Genomic DNA, 23492 nt, shown 5'->3' on the forward strand with positions numbered 1-23492 from the left:
AAGAATGTATATTCTGTTGATTTGGGGTGGAGAGTTCTGTAGATGTCTATTAGGTCTGCTTGTTGCAGAGCTGAGTTCAGGTCCTGGATATCCTTGTCAACCTTCTGTCTCATTGATCTAATATTGACAGTGGGGTGTTAAAGTCTCCCATTATTACTGTGTGGGAGTCTAAGTCTCTTTGTAGGTCTGTAAGGACTTGCTTTATGAACCTGGGTGCTCCTGTGTTGGGTGCATATATATTTAGGACAGTTAGCTCTTCTTGCTGAATTGATCCCTTTACCATTATGTAATGGCCTATTTTGTCTTTCTTTTCATCTTTGTTGGTTTAAAGTCTGTTTTATCAGAGACTAGGATTGCAATCCCTGCTTTTTTTTGCTTTCCATTTGCTTGATAGATCTTCCTCCATCCCTTACTTTGGGCCTATGTGCGTCTTTGCAAGTGAGATGGGTCTCCTGAATTCAGCACATTGATGGGTCTTGACTGTTTATCAAATTTGCCAGTCTGTGTCTTTTAATTGCAGCATTTAGCCCATTTACATTTATATTGTTATGTGTGAATTTGATCCTGTCATTATGACGTTCGCTGGTTATTTTGCCCATTAATTAATGTGGTTTCTTCATAGCATCGATGGTCTTTACAATTTAGCATGTTTTTGCAGTGGCTAGTACTGGTTGTTCATATTTAGTGCTTCCTTCAGGAGCTCTTGTAAGGCAAGCCTGGTGGTGACAAAATCTCTCAGCATTTGCTTGTCTGTAAAGGATTTTATTTCTCCTTCACTTATGAAGCTTAGTTTGGCTGGACAGGAAATTCTGAGTTGAAAATTCTTTTCTTTAAGAATGTTGAATATTGGCCCCCACTCTTTTCTGGCTGTAGGGTTTCTGCCAAGAAATGCGTTGTCAGCCTGATGAGCTTCCCTTTGTGGGTAACTCGACCTTTCTCTCTGGCTGCCCTTAACACTTTTTCCTTCATTTCAACCTTGGTGAATCTGAAAATTATGTGTCTTGAGGTTGCTCTTCTCGAGGAGTATCTTTGTGGTGTTCTCTGTATTTCCTGAATTTGAATGTTGGCCTGCCTTGCTAGTTGGGGAACTTCTCCTGGATAACATCCTGAAGAGTATTTTCCAACTTGATTCCATTCTCTCCATCACTTTCAGGTATACCAGTCAAACATAGATTTGGTCTTTTCACATAGATCCATCTTTCTAGGAGGCTTTGTTTCTTTTTCCTCTTTTTCCTCTAACCTTATTTTCTTGTTTCATTTCATTAATTTGATCTTCAATCATGGATACCCTTTCTTCCACTTTATCGAATCAGCTATTGAAGTTTGTGCATGCATCACAAAGTTCTCATGCCATGGTTTTCAGCTCCATCAGGTCATTTAAGGTTTTCTCTACACAGTTTATTCTAGTTAGCCATTTGTCTCACTTTTTTTCAAGGTTTTTAGCTTCCTTGCGATGGGTTAGAACGTTATCTTTTAGCTCACAGAAGTTTGTTATTACCGACATTCTGAAGCCTACTTCTGTCAACTCGTCAAAGTCATTCTCCCTCCAGCTTTGTTCTGTTGCTGGTGAGGAGCTGCAATCCTTTGGAGGAGAAGAGGCGCTCTGGTTTTTAGAATTTTCAGCTTTTCTGCTCTGGTTTCTCCCCATCTTTGTGGTTTTATCTACCTTTGGTCTTTGATGTTGGTGACTTACAGCTGGGGTTTTGGTGTAGATGACCTTTTTGTTGATGTTGATGCTGTTCCTTTCTGTTTGTTAGTTTTCCTTCTAACAGTCAGGTCCCTCAGCTGCAGGTCTGTTGGAGTTTGCTAGAGGTCCACTCCAGACCCTGTTTGCCTGGGTATCACCAGCAGAGGCTGCAGAACAGCAAATACTGCTGCCTGATCCTTCCTCTGGAAGCTTCGTCCCAGAGGGGCAGCCGCCTATATGAGGTGTCTGTCGCTCCAACTGGTAGCTGTCTCCCAGTTAGGCTCCACGGGGGTCAGGACCCACTTAAGGAAGCAGTCTGTCCATTCTCAGAGCTCAAACACCGTGCTGGGAGAACCACTGCTCTCTTCAGAGCTGTCAGACAGGGATGTTTAAGTCTGCAGAAGTTGTCTGCTGCCTTTTGTTCAGCTATGCCCTGTCCACAGAGGTGGAGCCTAGAGGCATTAGGTCTTGTTGAGCTGCAGATGGCTCCGCTCAGTTTGAGCTTCCTGGCCACTTTGTTTACCTACTAAAGCCTCAGCAATGGCAGACGCCCCTCCCCCAGCCAGGCTGCCACCTTGCAGATGGATCTCAGATTGCTGTGCTAGCAGTAGGCAAGGCTCCGTGGGCATGGGACCCACCAAGCCAGGCAGGGGAGAGAATCACTTTGTCTGCGGGTTGCTAAGACCTTGGGAAAAGTGCAGTATTTGGGTGGGGGGGTGTCCCATTCGTCCAGGTAATCTGTCACAGCTTCCCTTGGCTAAGAAAGGGAAATCCCCTGACCCCTTGCACTTCCCAGGTGAAGTGACACCCCGCCCTGCTTCAGCTCCCCCTCCGTGGGCTGCACCCACTGTCCAACCAGTTCCAATGAGATGAACAAGGTACCTCAGTTGGAAATGCAGAAATCACCGGTCTTCTGTGTAGATCATGCTGGGAGCTGCAGACTCGAGCTGTTCCTATTCAGCCATCTTGGCAACTCCCTTTTTAACTTTTTTTTTGAGATGGAATCTCGCTCTGTCACCCAGGCTGGAGCACTGTGGTGCAATCTCAGCTCCCTGCAACCTCCACCTCCTGGACTCAAGCAATTTGCCTGGCTTCAGTCTCCCAAGAAGCTGAGATTATAGGTGCATGCCTGGCTAATTTTTGTATTTTTAGTAAAGATGAGGTTTCGCCATGTTAGCTAGGCTGATCTCGAACTCCTGACCTCAGGTGATCTGCCACCTTGGCCTCCCAAAGTGCTGGGATTACAGACATGAGCCACCGCTCCTGGCCTTTAATTTTTTTTTTAATGTTTTTGAAATTTATTATAGCATATGTTTTAAAGTAAGACTTTAATGTTTACTGTTCCCCCCAAATTGCTAACAAGTATTCCATTACCATTTATTGCATAATCTCCACTAGTCTGATGGATTTATAATGCCTCTTTTCTGACATACTACATTTTTATTGCTATCAAGGGCTATTTCTAGGCTTCATGTGCTATTCTTGAATCTGGCTGTTCTTGAGCCAATTAAAACTCACACTAACTTATTACATCACTAATATGATTCCATCAATAAGCCCAAAACTAACTTAATAAGTACTGATATTTTACCAAAAATGTGTTTCTATCTAGAATCATTCATTTAATCATTCATTCAGATTCTTTACAACTTTCAATAGTTTTTATGTTTTCTTTGATAGTTCCTATTATCTTTCTGTTAAGGGTATTCCTAGACATTTTATTTATTTTTTTTTTGTGATGGAGTCTTGCTCTGTCACCCAGTTGAGTGCAGTGCCATGATTTTGCTCATTGCAACCTCCGTCTTCTGGGTTCAAGTGATTCTTGTGCCTCAGCCTCCCAAGTAGTTGGGACTACAGGTGTGTGCCACCACACCTGGCTAATTTTTATATTTTTAGTAGTGACAAAGTTTCATCATGTTGGCCAGGCTGGTCTTGACTCCTGACCTCAGGTGATCTGCCCGCCTCGGCCTCCCAAAGTGCTGGGATTAGAGGCATGAACCACCGCCCCCAGCCAACATTTTGATTGTTGCTGTTGGAAAATTTTAGAATTCTTAATGCTTTCCATTTGGTCTTTACCAGAAACTGGAAAATCCGGAATCACTGATTTAAACAGATGAGGTGAAAAGAACTAGAAGAACCACTGTGAACAGATAAGGTATCTTGAACCTTGGGAGTTGTTCCATGTGGCGGCTAAAATAGTTCTCTGGAAACATCTGTCTCTCTCTGAGACCATATAGTTTCCAGGTTCAGCATTTAGTTTCCTCAACATTTAAAATTAGATATTAAAATATCTGTTACATAATGAAAACATTTTTAATCATTCAAAACATTTTCGTGATAGAATTACCCAGAAAAAGACAGCACTTGCACAGAGGGTTATCCGTATACATTTTCCCCAGGCAGTAAAAGGAATACGTTCTTCTTCCTAATTACAAAAACAAAAAAGTTTAGTCAATCAAGGGATTACGGTAATAAAATTATTTTTCTCCTGACTGGCCAATAAATCTTAGACTTAATTTTAAAAAATTAGTTTGCAAGCATAGTCTCCTTACTCATAATTGCACTTTTTTGTTAATAATTTCAAAGTCACGCATCACAAAACATGTGCAGTGTTCATTTTAATAAGTTTTTGGAACATGCAAGCATGAATAAACTGTTTATTGGCCATGACCCGAGCTCAGGAATCTGGGTGTCTGATGGTGCCATGCTGCAAAGCTAAATTCTGGGCTTGTCTTAGGTTTTAGAAATCGCTGATGATAGCGCAGAGCCCAGGCAGAACAAAAAGTTTCCTAGATGTCTGCAATACTAGGTATCCACTATGTGTTTCCTGGTTGGGCTTTATATATTAATTTTGAATGATAAATTTTTAGAGGATTTCCATTTTATAGTTCATAAAAATATATTTAAGTTCTTAAGAGTAGAAATCAACCCTCTACATGATTTACCTGTATTGTAAGAGCAGCCTAATAATAGTTGCAAATACTTACAGAGTATTTAACTCTGTGCCAGGCACTATTCTAAGTAGCTTCCATACATTAACTCAATCCTTAGCTGCAATCATGAGGAAACAACTGTATTATTCCCATTTTATAGATGTGGTCACTGAGGCACAGAGAAGTTAACTAATTTGTCCAACATCACCCAACTAGTAAGTTGCTATGTTCAGACATGAACTCTGGCATCAGAGACTTCATTCACCATCACCCTATAAGGCCTCTCTAAACAAAGGGAGGGGTATGTGGGCAACAAAAATGAAATGAGGAACAACCATACAGAAAAAGGGACCTTCACTTGCAATGTTTTAGCAAGCAACATTTCAAGGGAAACTTAACTTATAAGCTGGCAATTTTAACTATAAAATTGGCAGGTTTAAATGACCAAATTGTCTTTTCTTCAGTATTTTTCCCATGTTGCTAGTATTATAAGATTTTTTAGTGCTCAAATGACTTCATAAACATCTAATTTTGTTTAAGTTTTGGCTTTCATTTCTGAATATACAATCTTTCCACAACATATGCTTTGACCCTGCCCTCTCTAGTAAACAGCAGGAACTATTCATAATGGGGATTCTTTGAAGCTTGTTACACTGTGAAAGACAAATGTCACTTCCTACTGGTAATTGAACCTTGTTTTTTTCCCATTTGTAAAAGGAAGAGATTGAACTGTTCCCTCTGGTTCCTTTTAGTGCCAACATTTTGTAAATCTGTGATTCAATTTATAAAACCTATAGTTGGGAACATTTTCAGACATTCTTGGTAAAAGCATTTTCTTTCCAAGAGCTATTCGTATTCAGAACCTACTGTTCTTATGCTGATGACTTCAAGTACAATCAGCTCAAAGTTTTCTGCGTTGATGGAAAAGAGCTAGAATGCGGATGATTTAAAAATCATCTTTCAGGGACTTTGGAATATTTATACGGACAGAATACAGTTTTTTAGTTTTGAAGCAGTAGTAGCAGCAGCAAATCTACCTTTCCAGTGACATAAAATACCTAGCACAGTACCTGAACAGAGTTGGACCTCACAAAATACTTTGCTTCTTCCTCCATCCTTTCTCCAACTTTAGGATAAAGGCCACACTACTTTCTGCACATCCCAACCAGAAGGTGGAGCAGTGACTGAGGCTCACTGCAAGATAAAGGGGCAGCTGGTCTAGGATGAATAAGGGGCTGGAATAATGAAAGTATATGTGAAAAATTGAGAATCAACTATAAAAACCAATGCCTCTTTCCTTATATATCTGTGTCACAGTAAAAACTTTTTTGGTATTTTTACTGTTTTTATGAAAGAAGGGGCCCCATTTATCTCCTGTGGCTACTGTTCTAAGCAGTGCTTCTTCACCTTGGTTGCACATCAGAATCACCAAAGGAGCTTTAAAAAAATCCCTGTGCTCAGAATACCCCCAGGTTACCAAGTACCAGAGCATGTAGTGATGGAACTCAGGCATCAATATTTTTTAAGCTCCCCCAAGTGATTCTAATGTGTGGCCAAGGAGGAGAACCACAGCAGTAAGTAGATTAAACTGCACCTAAATACGACCCTCCTTACCTGAGTAATCTCATTTATCACTACGTGAGTACACCGTGCTTCATATTCTGGTCGGGCTTGTTCTTCCTGCTGTAACTCAACAGTATCCCATTCATACTCAAGTTCTGCCTGGCGTCGCTTCCAAAACTCCAAAAACAAGGTAACTAACAGAGAGACAGAACAGCTTGTGTGGATTTTCGATGATGATTGACGTTTCAGAAATCTGTACTGAATAATATTAATTATCTATTGTACTGGCCTGTTTTCACACTGCTATAAAGAAGTACCTGGACTGGGTAATATATAAAGAAAAGCGGTTTAATTGACTTACAGATCTGCATGGCTGGGGAGGCCTCAGGAAACTTAACAAATCATGGTGTAAGGCAAAGGGGAAGCAAAACACATTTTACATGGCAATAGGAGAGAGACAGCAAGGGGGAAAGTGCCACAGCTTTAAACCATCATATATCATGAGAACTCACTCACTATCATGAGAACAGGATGTGGGAAATCCACCCCCATGATCCAATGACCTCCTACCAGGCCCCTCCCATGACACATGGGGATTACAATTTGACATGAGATTTGGGTGGGGACGCAGAGCCAAACCATATCATCCATAATACTTCTGTATATGGCAAATCAAATCTAAATTATAGGATATACTACTATTTAAAAGGGAAAAACATGATTTTAAAGAAAATGTTGGTAATTTACAACATTATGAAATAGACTATAGATTCTGGGAAAGGCAATGTGATGGTCAGAAGACATGGGAGTATGTCTGACACTGAAGCATATGTTCCAGCACTTTATTGCCAACTAAAACACAAAAAATGGTCACAGTGCCAAAGGAGCTCATGGTCCATCCTTCATCTGCTTTTCCCCACACTCTCCTTCTTCTACTCTCCTTTCCTTCCTAAGGGCCTAAAGGAGAAGAGGATTTATATGGGATGTCCCAAATAAATTAATATTCACTCATATGGAAAACTGATGTTTTTCTCAATCTTATGTAAAGTATGACTAAAATAATTTTTTTAGGAATCAGAATTTTTAACTTTAAATACTAAATAAAACATTAAATGTTAATTGAAAAATGCAGTTTCAGGGTAAATACCCTATGCCCTTCTTTTAATCAGACTAAGTCCTTCCTATAAAAAAATTCTGTAATTACCACTCTTCTATTTACAAACATTCGTTGAGTGTCTACTATCAGCTGGGAATAAAGAGAAAACAAGACACAGTCCCTGCTTCAAGGAGCTCCTAGGCGTTTGGGAATTATACTGTCCTTGAAGTGACAGGTATAGTTGATTATTAAGAGGGATATGATAAAGGTAAGCACAGGTTGCTCTGGGCACATAGAGCCAGAACATTTAACTGGGTGTTTCTGGGAAGGCTATCCCAGAGGAGGGGACCACTGTGATGAGTCCTGAGATGCCTCAGAGCTGATTAGGTGAAAGCGGTGGTGGGTGGAAAACTAAGGCCACCTGCGAGCTGCACATGCAAAGGCAAGGTGGCCAGAGAGCCAGGTACTTTCCCAAAACTGCAAATAATCTGGTAATAAGTGAAAGGTGTGATGGAGGTGGGGCAGCCAGGTAAGAGCTCTGCAGGGGCACATCACAAAGCGTTTGCTGTGCTTTGAAAGGAGTTTAGAGAGTTTAACGTACAGGTGGAGGAGCCTTTGAAGGTAGTCTAGAGTGAGACTAGGGGCAGGGAGACCTACTGGCAGGTAACTGATGTGGCAGGATCCCTGAGGGATGTTGAGCAGGTAGACAGATGAATGCTGGTATGACAGAATGATGCTATCCAGGTTTCTGGCTCAGGCAATATCCTAAATTCTAGTGGCATTCCTTGGAAATAGGAAGTGTGTTAAGAAGGTCAAGTGTGTGGTTTGGTTATGATCAGATGCAATGCATGTGGACTACTCAAGAAGAAATGTCCAGTAGACAGGTAAAAGTCTACAACGTAGGAGGAAGATCTGGGTTGAGCTGAATTTTCACTGTTTCAAGTGGCAACTGGGGCCATGAGAGAAGGAGATTATTAAATGAGGTGCAGGGTAGTAATCACACCCTGGCTGCATGAAAGAAGGACCAGGGAGCTTTTACAGAGTACCGAGCTCAGGTGCCACTCTGTAAATTACGATTTTTCGTCTGGAATGGGGCCTGAACACAGCTGCTTTGCTTTTTGTTTGTTTTGTTTTGTTTTTGAGGTTTAATACGCAGTCAGGGTGGAGACTCACTGAAGTAGAGAGTGAAGAGAGCCAGAATGAAATCCTGCAGACCCTGCAGCGGGCAGCCTGAAATGCAGGAGGCAGTCTTGGGATGCACCTGCAAGGAGCAAGAATCCAACACCCCCCAATGGCAAAGACAACTGAACATGTTTAAAAGCACTCACTTCCTAGCAGTGTTTGTTTTGACTACTACTTTTCCAGTAAGTTAGAGTAGAAATAATCTGGATGTTGGAATCAGGATCAAACTGTTGAGTATTTTATAAAGAGGGTGATGGCTACTGAGAAACAACCCAGACATTTGTGCTTCTGTACCTGCCCAAGGGGAAATGAAGTGAGTATTGGCTTCTTTGTCAATGGGATGGAAATCTAGAGGGCACCATGTTCTTTTGTGGACTGAGCTGTGACTGGGTGGTCTTGCTGCCCAGCTGAGCCATGCTGGTCTCAGGTGGCAGATACTCCCCAAAGAGACCCTGTTGGGAGGAATGAGCCACCCATGAACAAACCCTCCTTAGGCTGCATATGAAGCAGTATAACATACACCACCCACTTACTAAAGCCCCCCAAGGTTCTGCATCTCCTTGATAAAACTCCCATACACCTCAATCAACAGAGGACCCTACTTTTTAATCTACCAAGAATCCTACTGCCAGTATTGCATATGCCCCCACCCTTGAAGCTCCCTCCACTCTGTCTCCCTCTCTGTAACTATGAAATCATTCCAGTGGTCATGTGCATTCTCTCAGAAAGGGCACGCTTTATTCCCTATGTCAACCCTTCTTCTGCCCTTCAAAACATTAATACATAGCACTCATGCATCCCGACCTGTATCTGCTTCGAGGTCTACTGTCTATCATACCCACTGGAATGTCACCTTCACATGTGCAGGGATTTGGTTTTCTTCAGAGCAGAAGCGCTGGGACATAGTAGGCACATAATGAATGAATGCACTGAATGGACAAACTGAAGGAAACCAGCCAGAAACTGGAGGATCCCCCTACCAGGGGAATCATCCACTCAGAGGTCCCAGCTGACTCCAACTGCTCACCTCCACACATAACCATCCACTCTCCTTATTTCCTGCTATGCTAGTCTACTTGGGCCTTCAGTACCTCCTGTACAGATGTACCTTGATTTATCATGCTTTCCGGATAGTGTTTTTATCTTCTTACAAATTCATGGTTTGTGGCAACCCCACGTTGAGCCTGTATCAATGCCATTTTTCCACAACATGTACGCACTTTGTGTCACATTTTAGTAATTCTCACATTTCAAATTTTTCATTATTACTGTATCTTTTATAGTGGTCTGTGATAAGTGATCTTTGATGTTACTATTGTAATTGTTTTGGGGCAACATGAAGTGCACCTATATAAGATAGCAAAATTAACAAATGTGTGTGTTCTGACCATTCCACTGATTGGCTGCTCCCCCATCTCTCTGCCTCTCTTCTGGCCTCTTTATTCCTTGAGATGCAACAATAGTTGCATCTAACTGCTAACCCAACAATAGTTCCATCTGATGCCATAGTGAAATTAGGCCAATTAATAACCCTACAATGGCTTCAAGGTGTTCAAGTGAAACAAGACTCACACATCTCTCACTTTAAGTGAAAACTAGAAATTACTAAGTTTAGTGAGGAAGGTGTATCAAAAGCTAGGCCTCTTGTGCCAGTTTACCAAGCTGTGAGTGCAAAGGAAAAGTTCTTGAGGGATATGAAAAGTGCTACTCCAGTGAACACACAAATGATAAAAAAGTGAAACAACCTTATTGCTGATAAGGAGAGTGTTTTAATGATCTGGATAGAAGACCAAACCAGCCACAATATTCCCTTCAACCACAGCCTAATTCAGAGCAAGGCCGGAACTCTCTTCCATTCTGTGAACGCTGAGAGAGGTGAGGAAGCTCCAGAAGAAAAGTTTGAAGCTAGCAGAGGTTGGCTCATGAGGTTTAAGGAAAGAAATCATCTCCATAGCATAGAAGTGCAAGGTGAAGTAGCAAGTGCTAACATGCAAGCAGAACAAGTTATCCAGAAGATCTAGCTAAGACCCCTGATGAAGGTGGCTACACAACAGACTTTCAAGGTAGATGAAATATCCTCCCACTGAAGAAGATGTCATCTGGGACTTTCACAGCTAGAGAGGAGAAGTCAATGCCTGCCTTCAGAACTTCCAAGGACAGGCTCACTCTCTCGTTAGGGGCTAATGCAGCTGGTGACTTCATGTTGAAGCCAGTGCTCATAGATCATTCCAAAAACCCTAGGGCCTCTAAGAATTATGTGAAATCTACTCTGCCTGTACTCTAAATGGAACAATAGAGCCTAGATGACAGCACATCTGTTTATAACATGGTGTGCTGAATTATTTCAAGCCCATTGTTCACAAAAAATTACTTTTAAAAAAATTACTGCTCATTGGCAATGTATCCACTCACCCAATAACTCTGATGGAGATGTACAGAGATTAATATTGTTTTCACGGCTATGAACATCCATTCTGCAGCCCATAGATCAAGGAGTCATTTCAACTTTCATATTTTATTATTTAAGAAATACATTTAGTAAGGCTACAGCTGCCATAGATAGTAATTATTTGGCTAGATATTGGCAAAATAAACAGAAATCTTCTGGAAAAGATTCACCATTCTAGATGCCATTTAAGAGCACTCATAATTCATGGGAGGTCAAGATGTCAACATTAACAGGAGTTTAGGAGAAGTTGATTCTAACCCTCATGGATGACTTTGAGAAGTTCAAAACTTCAGTGGAGGAAGTCATTGCAGATGTGGTAGAAAGAGCAAGAGGAACTAGAAATGGAGTCTGAAGATGTGACTTGAAGGAATGAGAAGTTGCTTTTTATGGATCTGCAAAGAAAGTGGTTTCTTTTTTTTTTTTTTTTTTTTAGACGGAGTCTCGCTCTGTCGCCCAGGCTGGAGTGCAGTGGCCAAATCTCAGCTCACTGCAAGCTCCGCCTCCCGGGTTTACGCCATTCTCCCGCCTCAGCCTCCCGGAAAGTGGTTTCTTGAGATGAAATCTACTCCTGGTGAAGATGCTGTCATTACTGAAATGACAACAAAGGATTTAGAATATTATACAAACTTAGTTGATAAAGCTGCAGCAGGGTTTGAGAGGATTGATTCCAATTTTCAAAGAAGTTCTACTATGGGTAAAATACTACCATTACAGCATCACATGCTAGATAACTCTTTTGTGAAAAAAGAGTGCACTAATGTGGCAAACTTTATTGTTGTCTTATTTTAAGAAATTGGCATAGCCACCTAAACCTTCAGCAACCACCCTGCTAATCAGTGAGCAGCCATCAACACCGAGGCAAGACCCGCCCCCAGCAAAAAGATAACATTCTCTAAAGGCTCAGATGATTGTCAGCATTTCAGTAATAAAGTATTTTTAAGGTATGTACATTTTTTGACAATGCTATGCACACTCACTAGACTACAGTATGGTAATAACCATAACTTTGATATGCACTGAGAAACAAAAAATTTGTGTGGCTCCCTTTACTGGGATATTCGCCTTTTTGTGGTGGTCTGGAACCTAACCCACAGTATCTCTCAGGTATTCCTGTACCCAGCAAGAGGCCAGGATAACCCCAGATGGAGAATATACCATGATGCATTGACAGTTTACTGGTGAGATCAAGCTTGAGCACCCTGACTGTGGGGAGGGGTGCAGGGTCAACAGCTGAAGGAATTATCATGTGTACTCTTCTACCTTACAGACTGCAAACATACTCTTCCAGCAGAACCATTTTTTAAGGATGCTGTGACTAAGCACATTAAAATCTTGGTGCACTTTGACACTTATAGGCATAAATGAAAAACTGGTACTTATAAGCCTGTTAAAATTAGGCTGGAAGACTGGTGGCTTCTTATTTCTGTGCTAGAAAGAAGGGTCTGCACCTGTGTCACATGAGGTAGAACCAAGGAGACTAAACTGACCGTTTCTAACCCATTCTCATTTTTTTTCACAGCACCAAACAAAATAATGCAATTATATCAGTAAAAATCAAATTTCTGCATCTTTCTAAAAGCTTGCTGCAACTTCATTAACATACACTGTATTTTGTCATCAATCTAAAGACTAATAGCCAAATTATTGGCAGAACTCTTATTCTATGCTTCTCACTTTCTGTCTATGGGGCTTTAGATAATTGGCCCCTGAGTGTCATCTTTAGATAACTCACTCCCTGAGTGTCATCTTCTTCATCTTTAAAACTGGAGTGTGATAGCCACTCATTTACTCAGTACCTATCTAGTATCTATCTCATATCTATCCAGTATCACCTAGGAGATAATTCATGAACACATTCTTAACTTTTCTCACAAAGAGCAACATAAGCAATTCTAGTCGGTGCTATAAGGGAAGAACAGTGGATGCCCTCTTCCCTCCTCCCTGAACTGGAACATATGCTTCTGTTTACCAAATTCTGAACTATAGGAAGCAGTTCTGCCTGGGAAGTGATAGGATTGCAATGCAAGCAAGACATAGCCTGGTGAGAAATAATGAGCTGTTAGCAAATCCTCAGCCTTGAAGGAAAACCCCTGGGAGTTGCAGCAATGGGAGAGTGTTTTAGTTCCTTATTTCACTCAGCCTCAGATTCTGCAGGGTCTATGGAAGGCACTGCTAACCTAATAGTCACCCAGTGTTTTGGAGTACTCCTGGGCCACGTCAGTGCTGACTCACAATGCTGTGTGTCTCAGACTGAGGGCACCAGGCCCTGGGATGACCGTGCATGATCACAGACAGAAATTTCTGTTCTGTATCTTTTGCTCTCTTCCCCTGCAATAAGACATCTGACAGAACTCCAGCAGGGAGCACTGCACTTCTGTTCTCTGGCAAACCAAAGGTGCTGATTAGACACAGTTGAAACTCTTACATCAACATATAATGAGAAAAGAGAAAGGTTGTCTGGAACTTGGAGATCAATAACAGCTCCTCCTCTTAATCAGGATATTATTATATCTAAACAAAATATGCATCAGATGAAGAAGATGTCCATATACCCAAAAAGATTTCAGAGTAGTAAAGCGTTAGTGGTGTTATATCCTGCATTGTCTAAGGACAAGACACATTCTGGTAGATGGGAATGTTCTGGTTGCTGTAAGAGTTTGCTGCTGAAGGTCTAGGATGTCTTAACAGGCCTCGAAACTATTTAGGCCTCATAACCCACAGAGGCACAGGAGTTAGATTAACTCACTCGGCCTTTATTGCAACTTTTTTTCTTTTAGATGGAGTCTCACTCTGTCGCCCAGGCTGGAGTGCAGTAGTGATCTTGGCTCACTGTAACCTCTATCTCCCAGATTCAAGAAATTCTCGTGCCTCAGCCTCCAGCTGGGATTACAGGTGTGCACCATCACACCTGTCTAATTTTTGTATTTTTAGTAGAGGCGGGGTTTCACCATGTTGGCCAGGCTGGTCTCAAACTCCTGACCTCAGTGATCCACCTGCCTCAGCCTCCCAAAGTGCTGAGATTGCAGGCGTGAGCCACCACACCCAGTCGTTTATTCCAACCTCCTAATTCAAAGGCTAGAAACTCTGTTGCAGCTAGGGTTCCAGATCTGATTTTTTAGAATGCCTGTCAGAAGCATCTGTATGTCACTTAAGTCAGAAACTGGGCTGAATGGAGTCAGGGTGGTGGTAGCAGGAGCTGCATTATTTTGCTGGTGTGGACCCAGCAGAAGCAGCACAGATCTGAAAGTAACAGTCACAGCAGCTGTTTTCTGATCCCCAGTGCAGCTAGTTAGGCTTCCTGATTCCCCAGGTCCTTAGTGAGCCAGATGACTGGTGGTTTTCTGGAAATAACTAGGCCTAGTTTAGAACTCGCCCCTGAAAGGTGAAAATTAAACATTGCAGTCATGCAGCCAAGAGTCTGATCCAGGGAGAATCAGGTATAAGTAGGCAAGATGCAACAAGGAAGGGAGTGGGCAGGATGCGTTTAGAACTTTTAACTTCAACCATGGGTTGGTGGTTAGGACTCTATGAATCAGTATGAACAGGTGGGCTGCCTTGTCCTAAAAGGATGGACATTTTTAAGGTAAGTATATGATTTATATTATATTGATTACAAAAGGTTTTCTACTCTCAACTTTTATAATTTCTAGGGAGCAGAAAAATACTCTAAGTGCCATATGTATCTGGGCACAAAAGAGATGCTGCAGGAACATAACGGTGGTGATATGAATAACTTCATATGAGGCTGTAGCCTGTTTGGTTCTGCAATTTCAGAATTTCTGTAAAGTGGTTCACAGCAGTAGTTCTCAAAGCAGAAGTAACAAGGAAAGCCACATAAAGCACTTAAAAAGTTTATCATATATATCCTTAAAGATATACATATGATGCTACAGGCAGTGCTGAAATACTTTCTATGTTCTAAAATCAGATAAAATAAAATCAGCAGCTAATGTGTACATCAGTTCTATAACCATGGTGTAGTTAATGATCAGAGAAGGGAAGGTTAGCTAGGAAATTTGAGGTTTGTCTTTCTAGTGTCAAAATTAACATTTTTTTTGCTTTATTTCAAATGTCTTCTTTAACTGGGGCTACCAGCATCCATTAGTATATGGAGTTCGGTAGACGTGTTAGAATGTTATACAGTATGATTCAACGCTGAGAGTACAGTTAATAGTTAAAAGTGCTGACCCACGTGTTCAGCACCTAAAGCTCTTACTGGGGAGGGGCGGGGGGGGGTCGTATTACAGTGCAGGAGCACAGAGGATCTTAATACACAAATTCAATCTTTGTTCTTCTATGTGTCAAATATTAGCCAGAGTTTGGTCTCCAGCCAAAACATGCTAAATGGCCAAATGCCAGTGTAACTGACTGGGACGTCTGGTCACCTTACAGTGCACTTTATCCTTTGAGTGGCAACAAGGGTCTCTAAAAAGTGAGCAAAATAATTGGATTGTCTGTTCTGTGACCCATTTGGTAATTCTTCATAGGCACAATCACTACCAAAGAGAAATACTGCTGAGGACACTGTAAATAACTGATTCTGTGAGATACATACATTGATGTGTCGTCTTTTAAAGAATAAGAAACTTGGTTCAATTTTTTCCTCCGCCTTCCTATAACCTGAATTCTGCTGTTTCTCATACTTACACAATGAAACTGGAAATGCATCTAATTTTGAAAATGGATATTTTTCTTCTATGTTAGAACATTTAGATCAATTAAACATTTAAAGATAATGATAACTGCCTCATTGTATTAATGATGCTATCCCAAAGTAAATAATATAGTGTTAAAGTTACCATATGGGAATTAGATCCTGTAGAATTATATCTGTTCTAGTTAGTAAGTAGAGTTTCTTATTATTATACAAGTAGCAGATACTCATTAAGTATCTGCTCACACGGAAGTGTATGAGGAAGAATCACTGTGTTGCTGCCTCCTCATGACCTCCACTCCCATAAAAGATAGGTTGTATCACACTGTGAGGGCTGTTGCAATAATGGCTTCCAACAAATCATGCCTCCCACATCCAAGCCACTGGGTAGTACTCCCACTGCCCCACATTGATGCTGGTTTGGCCATATGACTTACTTTGGCTGATGGGACATTAGCTAACTTGATGCAACAATAGACTTAAAAATGCATATGCACTGAAGCTTGTCCTCTCTTCTCTTTGGAACCCTGACACCAAGAATCCTAGGCTAGCCTATTTGAAGATGAGACACCATGTAGAGTAGAGAAATCTTCCCAGCAGAGCCCCACAGACCAAACGAGGTTTCTAGTTGCAAGATCGTCTATCCCAGTGGAGCTGCCAGCTTACTAGAGTCAGCTAAGCCAGCCCATGCCTAAAGAACCTCTCAGCTGACCCAGAGAATGATGAGAAATAATAAACATGAGAAAAAAGGTTTGTTGTTTTAAGCTACTATATTTTGATGCAGATTTTAATATAGTAAAAGCTAACTGATACAATGTCCTCAGTTACAAATGGAATTCTAGGGGAGTTGAAGCCTGGGCAATACAAGGTCCTAAAATTGGGTTACTTTGATAGCCTACATAAAACTGTATAATACTATCAAACTGAGTGCATAAAAAAAAAAAAAAAAACTTACCCCATACTCCCATAAATACTGCAAAGACCAGGGTTCCAAAACTGTCAAAGATGCACAATTTCTGGAAAATATAAATGACATATGAGTCATATCCTCCACTTATTAGGATTCAGTAAATACAAAATGCTTTGTCTATTCTACAGTCTTTTAAGTTCTTTTCAAAGCTGATGCCTAGTTTAGCAATCATCTATGATCATACATCATTCAATGTATCTACTACATACTTCTAGTGAAATTTGATTCTTTTAAAAGCAAACAATCTTTGCTGTATTAACCAGTGTATTTTCCAATGAAACTTTGCATATCCCAAAAAGGAAATAGATATAGTTCCTAGAATTCCACTGAGTTGAAAGCCTCTATTGGGCTTGAATAACAGCCTCTTATGAGCTGTCATAATGGATTTGAGGAAGTAGTATGGCTGTAGGAATACAATGACCCCTAAGCAACTTTCAGATTTATGTTTTGTATCTTATCATCATCCCAACCTGGCCAGAGGGTAAGTTTCAGAATTTCTGTTTTTCCTGTTAAGAGACATACAAAGCTGAGGTTTATCTCGAGGTGGCTCTCCTCCAGGAGAGCTCTGTTTTCTTAAACCCCATGATAGCTTTTCTACCATCACTGACAGATGCTTCTACTGGAATAAAGGATGCACAGGTGCTTTTGCTAACATTACAGTGAATACAATGATCATGAATGATCATAACATACCTGGCCAAAGAAGGCTTTATTCACTAGTTCTGCTAAGCTTTATCTCTTTGCTAGTATATAAGTAGCCTAGCTCCCTCTATGAGTTTCTGGAAAATATTTTAATTAGTTACTAATTTTTCAATAATGAGCAATTTTACATTTCCTAAAAAAAATACTATAAAGATAATGGAAAAAGTGACAAGCATATTATATTTACTTTATGACAGATCATATAAAAGGACAGGGACTGGATAGAAAAAGAAGCTATAGGTAAAAAAAAAAAAAAAAAAAAAAAGCCTTTTCAAATGTTAAAGAAAACTCAAAGCTGCTTTGAAGTAGAAAGTCTACTTTGTTTTAGGTGATTTTTTTGGGTTGCTCTTTATACTCAAATAAAGTGGATAAACCTTCATCTATGTAAAAACATTACTTCTGTTATTTTCATAAAAGAATAGCTACATTCTCATCCATCTGATTTTCAAGGCCCCCTCAATCATCCACACTGATTGTGATGAGAAAAAGCAAGTATAATCCTTAATTGTCTATCATCCAATTATTCTTCTACAAAACCTCAAGGAAGACAGAATAAATGCACACCTGCTCTGGGGAACAATGCTTTCCATCTACTCCTCTAGTCCCGGGATTCCACAGACTACATATTTCAAATCTTTTACCTTTGACTCTCATGGAACCATCTTCTCCAAGTTAACTTTTAATGCTATGCCTTATCCTTTATTGTAAAACTGTAAGAAAGGTCCCATAAAAAACAGTTCTGCATGTTGTAATGCTATTATCGAAGATTCTGTCCAATGCTACTTCCATTTTAGGAATTAATGCAATCTTCTAAGTATTTGACAACAGTCTACTTGCCTTGACACTTCTGCTCACCTACTCCAAAAGGAAAATCCCATCTGTGAATTCTTAGCTCTACTCTTTTGAGAAAACGTCAATGGAAACACTTCTGTCAGTGCGAGAGGGAAAAATGGGAGCATTACGAAAGAGGAAGTGTACTGCCAATGTCAAGATCACTCCGGCTGCCTTGCTGAAGGTGAGGGACATGCCTAGCACTCCTATGCGGGAATTAGGCCTGAATGAAGTTAGTATTTTTGTCACATGTGTGAGATTCCTGGACCCTTGAGAAAGAATAAGATAGCTGACTTCTTTGTTCTGTGTTCCATGAACTATGTGGAAGCAGGAAGTAAGGGAAAAAGGAAGCAAGGAGCTGACTTGATAAGAAGCCTAGCTTAACTTGCTAGGCAGGATGGCATAGAGAGGGCAAGACAGCTGTGCTGAGAGCAGTCTGAATCAGCATACTGCTTTACTCACATAGAGCAGGAAAGAAAAGAAAGAGCTGCATATGTAGGCATGATGATTTTAAGCAGAGAAACCAATTAGAATCTTGGGGGGAAAAATGACAAATTTGTTATGCTTTCTTCCTGGAAAGATGCAAAGTCAAAATTTTATAACTAAATGTGTTTTTATGAACAAAATATTAGAACTTACCATGTTTCCCCTTTATCCTACCAGCTAGAAAGCTAAGAATCTTATTTAATAATAACAAAAAAAAGTATGAATCCTTATTATTTGCATAATTGTTTCCTGATTTCTTTGGTCCTGATTTTATATTTCTATTTTTAATTTGCTAAAAGGTAAGCATATCTGTAAATTAGTACTCTCTTTCCAAAAGAAAGACATATAAGTACATAAATATATGAAGGAAAAAACAATTCACAAACAGAAAAGCCAGAAAAAGTGCTCTTTTTCTTTTTCAAACTTTCTTTTTTTTCCATTTCGTCCTCTTACTTGTATTATGTTTCCTTCCCTTTGTAAATCATTCTGACAAGACTCAAGGAATCCTTGAGGAAACTGGAATAGAATTAAAGATTCATTTTTTTCCCCAAAACAATAAAAAGTGCACACAGGGGCATATTTGAAAGTCATGTGCTTAAGGATGGGTAGTTGGAGAAGAAAGAAGAAGAGGTGGGTGTGGGGAGTGTGAAGGAGAGAACTTCTTAAGGAAAATGAAACTTCCACTTGCATCTTTGTAGATGACAATCTGCCTCTGGTATTATCGTTGGCATCTGCCTTAAAGCCAGTACTTCGGGATCCAGTTAACTAGTGCCCTTTAGCCTAGGAGTCAGCATCACTGGAAGCAGCTTCCTTCTTACTAGCTTCAAGTCTTTCACTCTATGTGATCTACAACACATATTTATAGTCTAGAGTTTGTGTTGGTTTGGAAGAGGGGGCTTAATTTCTAAATTAAGTATAAAAATCCATCTGTTGACAACACCCTGCAATCAGCTTAACTAAGTAGTGAAACAATTTTTCAAACATAGAGCTGGATCTGAGTAAAGTGCCTGCAATGTCAGCTGGCAAAGAATATGGTAATGATGAGAAATGCAGATTTGTTATAAATTTCTGACTCTGCAGTTACTAGGTGGGTGACTTTGGGCAGATTATTTGATCTCCCAGATCCCCAGTATTTTACACTGTAAAATGGAGATAATGCCTGTTCCACCTATCTCACAGGGTTGTTGTGTATGTTAAAAGTGGTAAGTAAAAAAACTATGCAAAGTATGATATAGAAAGTGGCATCAGTATAACAGTAATACATTCTGCTAAAATCTGACTTACATGGAGTAGGCTACAATGTTCTAGGGCCACTAATGATTCCTAAACTCTCATGGCAGAACAAGGGGATAGAGAGAAGATCATCAGAGGAAAGCGTAGGTCAGAATTGTAAGGAAAATGCTCTAAAGTACGCTGATCATCTTTCTTTCTGTCCAGATTTCCAGCCTGCTTTCAGTAAGCTCCCTCCATTCTTGATGCTCGTCCCAAACCTCAGAACCATCTGCATGTATAAGGAGAGCCAGATGTGTTTTCTGGCAATGTTTTAAGACGAATACCTTTTATCATATATAAAACCTTTCTCATGCATAGTTACAGTCTAAGTCTGACCATCAGGGTGCTTACAATCTAAGCATAGTTTTGGCATATGTTGAAAGGGGGAAAACAGAAGTACAGATTTCAGGTTTCCCCTTACTTGAATTAAGGAAAATACTTACAAAAGGTTGAGTATCCCAAATCCAAAGCTTTTTGAGTACTGACATAATGTTCAAAGGAAATGCTCAAGGCAGCATTTCAGATTTTGGATTTTTGGATTAGGGATGCTCAACCAGTAAGTCTAAGGCAAATATTCCAAAATCCAAAACACTTTGGATCCCAAGCATTTCAGATAACGAATACTCAACCTGTAGTAAATCTATTAAAAAGTATTTATAAGATAAAATGGGTTTGAGATTTCTGCTTTGATTACTTGAAATACTCAAATAGTTTAGATTCCACCATTATCTCACTGACACTCTATGAGATTTTATCTAAGGTCTTAAATCACAATTTTATTATTTGTAAAAGAGGAATAAAGAATTGTATATTAACGTACAAAACGTTTGAAAGGTTAGTTGAAAAATATCTGTCTGAATTCCTAAGAGGAAAAAAGATACAGTATCTATGTTTTATCTAAATTATCATTAGAAAAAAAAATCTTTCATTAGGTGTCAATATTGGGAATAGCAAAATTACCTTTGAGGACTCGCAAGTAATATTGAGTTTCCAGAATGGACAAAGCCTATCACATTGAGGACACATTATGATCTTGCCGCCAATATCAGGATGACAAACTTCTTTGCTAAAAAGAGAGAAATAAAACTTAATTTTAAAAAATTTAATCAATTTAAGGGAGGATGATAAAATCCAATATCCATTCACAATAAGAAACAAAACTAAACCAGTCTTGTAAAACTAGAAACGGAAGTGAACTTCATTAACCCGATAAAGGCTTGTTACATAAAACTCATTAAAAATCATACTAAGTGGTAAAATGCTGAAAGTATTTCCTTTAGATCAGGAATAAAGCAAAAGATTCTTCTATCACTGTTTCTTTCCAGCTGGAGGTCTCTGCCAGCATCGTATGTCAACTAAAATAAGGCCACAAGGATAAGCCAGGAAGAAAGAGAACTGTTATTACTAACAGATTACATGACTATCTATATGGATGACTCAATAGACCCTAAAGATAAATTATTAGAATTAATAAGTTGAGTAAAGGCCGGGTGCAGTGGCTCATGCCTGTAATCCCAGCACTTTGGGAGGCTGAGGTGGGTGGATCACCTGAGGTCAGGAGTTCAAGACCAGCCTGACCAACATGGTGAAACCCTGTCTCTACTAAAAATATAAAAATCAGCAGAGCATGGTGGTGCATGCCTGTAATCCCAGCTACTCGAGAGGCTGAGGCAGGAGAATGGCTTGAACCCAGGAAGTGGAGGTTGTAGTGAGCTAAGATCATGCCACTGCACTTCAGCCTGGGTGACAGAGTGAGATTCTGTCTCAAAAAACAAAGCAAAAATAAGTTGAGTAAAATTTACTGGATGCAAAATCAATATACAAAATACAGGGACACAAAAAGGAATTATGTTCCCATACACCTGTAATTATTAGGAAATAATTCTTAAAAAATACCATTTTAATAGTGTAAAAAATATAAAGTGTTCAGGAATAAATCTAATTCAAAATATGTTAAGATTTATAGGGAGAAAATAGAGTTTTTCTGAAATGCATTAAAGAAGGCCTACACTATCATATTCACAATTTGAATAATCAATTTGTAATAATCAGTTTGTAATTTGTAATAATCAGTGTTTGTAATTTGTAATAATCAATATTTAAAGATATTAGTTCTCTCCCATTTAAGCTATAAATTCACTGGAAGAGCAGAGACTCAGAACAGTCAAAATACTTCTGAAGACAAAGGCATTATGGGAGAGGTTAAGAAAAACTGACCAACAGAAGAATATAAAGAGGTCAGAAACAGACCTCTTGCCTATATAAAAACTGATACATACCAGAGCTGGCCAAGCAAATTAGTAAAGTGAGAACTGACATTTCAATAAAATTGGTCTGGTACAACAGGATATCCGTATGAATAAACATAAAATTGAACCCCTAATAGCATTTTATATACATCAATTCCAGGTAGAAAATGAGAATGCCAACGTACCAACTTACTAGGAAAAATAAAATCTAGATAACCTCAGAGTAAGGAGAATCTCATAAACAAGAAACCAAAAAGCATAAACCACAAAGAAAAATACTGATACATTCAAGATATTTTCAAAGAATGTAATTAAAAAAATAACATTAAAGGGAGAAAAATATAAGCCACAAATTGGTAAAAGTTTTGCAGACGTAAAAATGACAAACGATTATTTGTCAGAGTATTTAAAGAACTCCTATAAATTAATACAAAAAAAAACCCAAAACAAAACAAAAGCAAAAACAAAAAAACAACCCAAGTAACATTGCATGCTGCTCCCTCTAGGAGAAGCCATTCAGACAGGCTAGGCTTGTATGTGACTAGGACTGGGGTTGTGCAGTTAGGTGGTCTTGCAAATAACTAAGGAAAAACAAATAGGAATGGGAAGTTTTCCTAGAATAGCTGAGTAAAGATCTTGGAAAACCCTCTCCCTCCATAAAAGCAATAAGAACACAGGCAAAAATTGTCAAAATCAGCCTTTGCTGAACTCTGGAAATTAATCAAGTGCTGGATATCATCTGAGGAGCATTTATTTGAGGAAAACTGGCTAAATCTCTATAAGGATGAGGCCTGTGGCATTTTAACCTGACTGATTCACATCCCCATCTCCCTAGCTTCGTGGTAGCCTTAAAAACCAACAGGCTTGTAACTACAGAAGCTGTGAAAAATAGCAGCCTAGCAGCCACTGAAGGGGGAAGAAGTAGTCTAAAGCTACCCAAAAAAACCCATCCTCAGAGAAGTCTTACTATTTGACCTGTCTAGCAGCTCCCCTGAGAAGCTCCATGCTCAAGATTTCTCATTCTTTTTTTTTTCTTTTTTATTATACTTTATGTTCTGGGGTACATGTGCACAACGTACAGGTTTATTACATATGTATACATGCACCATGTTGGTGTGCTGCACCCGCTAACTCGTCATTAGGTATTTCTCCTAATGCTATCTCTCCCCGCTCCCCCGACCCCACAACAGGCCCCAGTGTGTGATGTTCTCCTTCCTGTGTCCAAGTGTTCTCACTGTTCAGCTCCTACCTATGAGTGAGAACATGAGGTAATTTGTTTTCTGTTCTTGCAAAAGTTTGCTGAGAATGATGGTTTCCAGCTGCATCCATGTCCCTACAAAGGACATGAACTCATCCTTTTTTATGGCTGCATAGTATTCCACGGTGTATATGGGCCACATTTTCTTAATCCAGTCTGT

The 23492-nt window shown here is 39.7% G+C and overlaps 1 protein-coding gene across 5 annotated transcripts in view; it reads right to left on the minus strand.

Moving 5' to 3' along the window:
• ANO6 (anoctamin 6) overlaps positions 1–23492 on the minus strand; it is a 236138-nt gene that overhangs the window by 47429 nt on the left and 165217 nt on the right. For all 5 annotated transcript variants that reach the window (XM_011936066.1, XM_011936064.1, XM_011936063.1 and 2 more), the window contains 4 exons: positions 20786–20891; positions 16520–16580; positions 6235–6377; positions 4035–4112 (listed from right to left, as the gene is read on the minus strand). In XM_011936066.1, the coding sequence (XP_011791456.1) occupies positions 4035–4112; positions 6235–6377; positions 16520–16580; positions 20786–20891 (388 nt within the window). The remainder of the gene's footprint in view (positions 1–4034; positions 4113–6234; positions 6378–16519; positions 16581–20785; positions 20892–23492) is intronic.

The sequence above is a fragment of the Colobus angolensis genome, unplaced genomic scaffold (genome assembly GCF_000951035.1).
Source record: "Colobus angolensis palliatus isolate OR3802 unplaced genomic scaffold, Cang.pa_1.0 Scaffold150, whole genome shotgun sequence".
NCBI lineage: Eukaryota > Metazoa > Chordata > Mammalia > Primates > Cercopithecidae > Colobus > Colobus angolensis.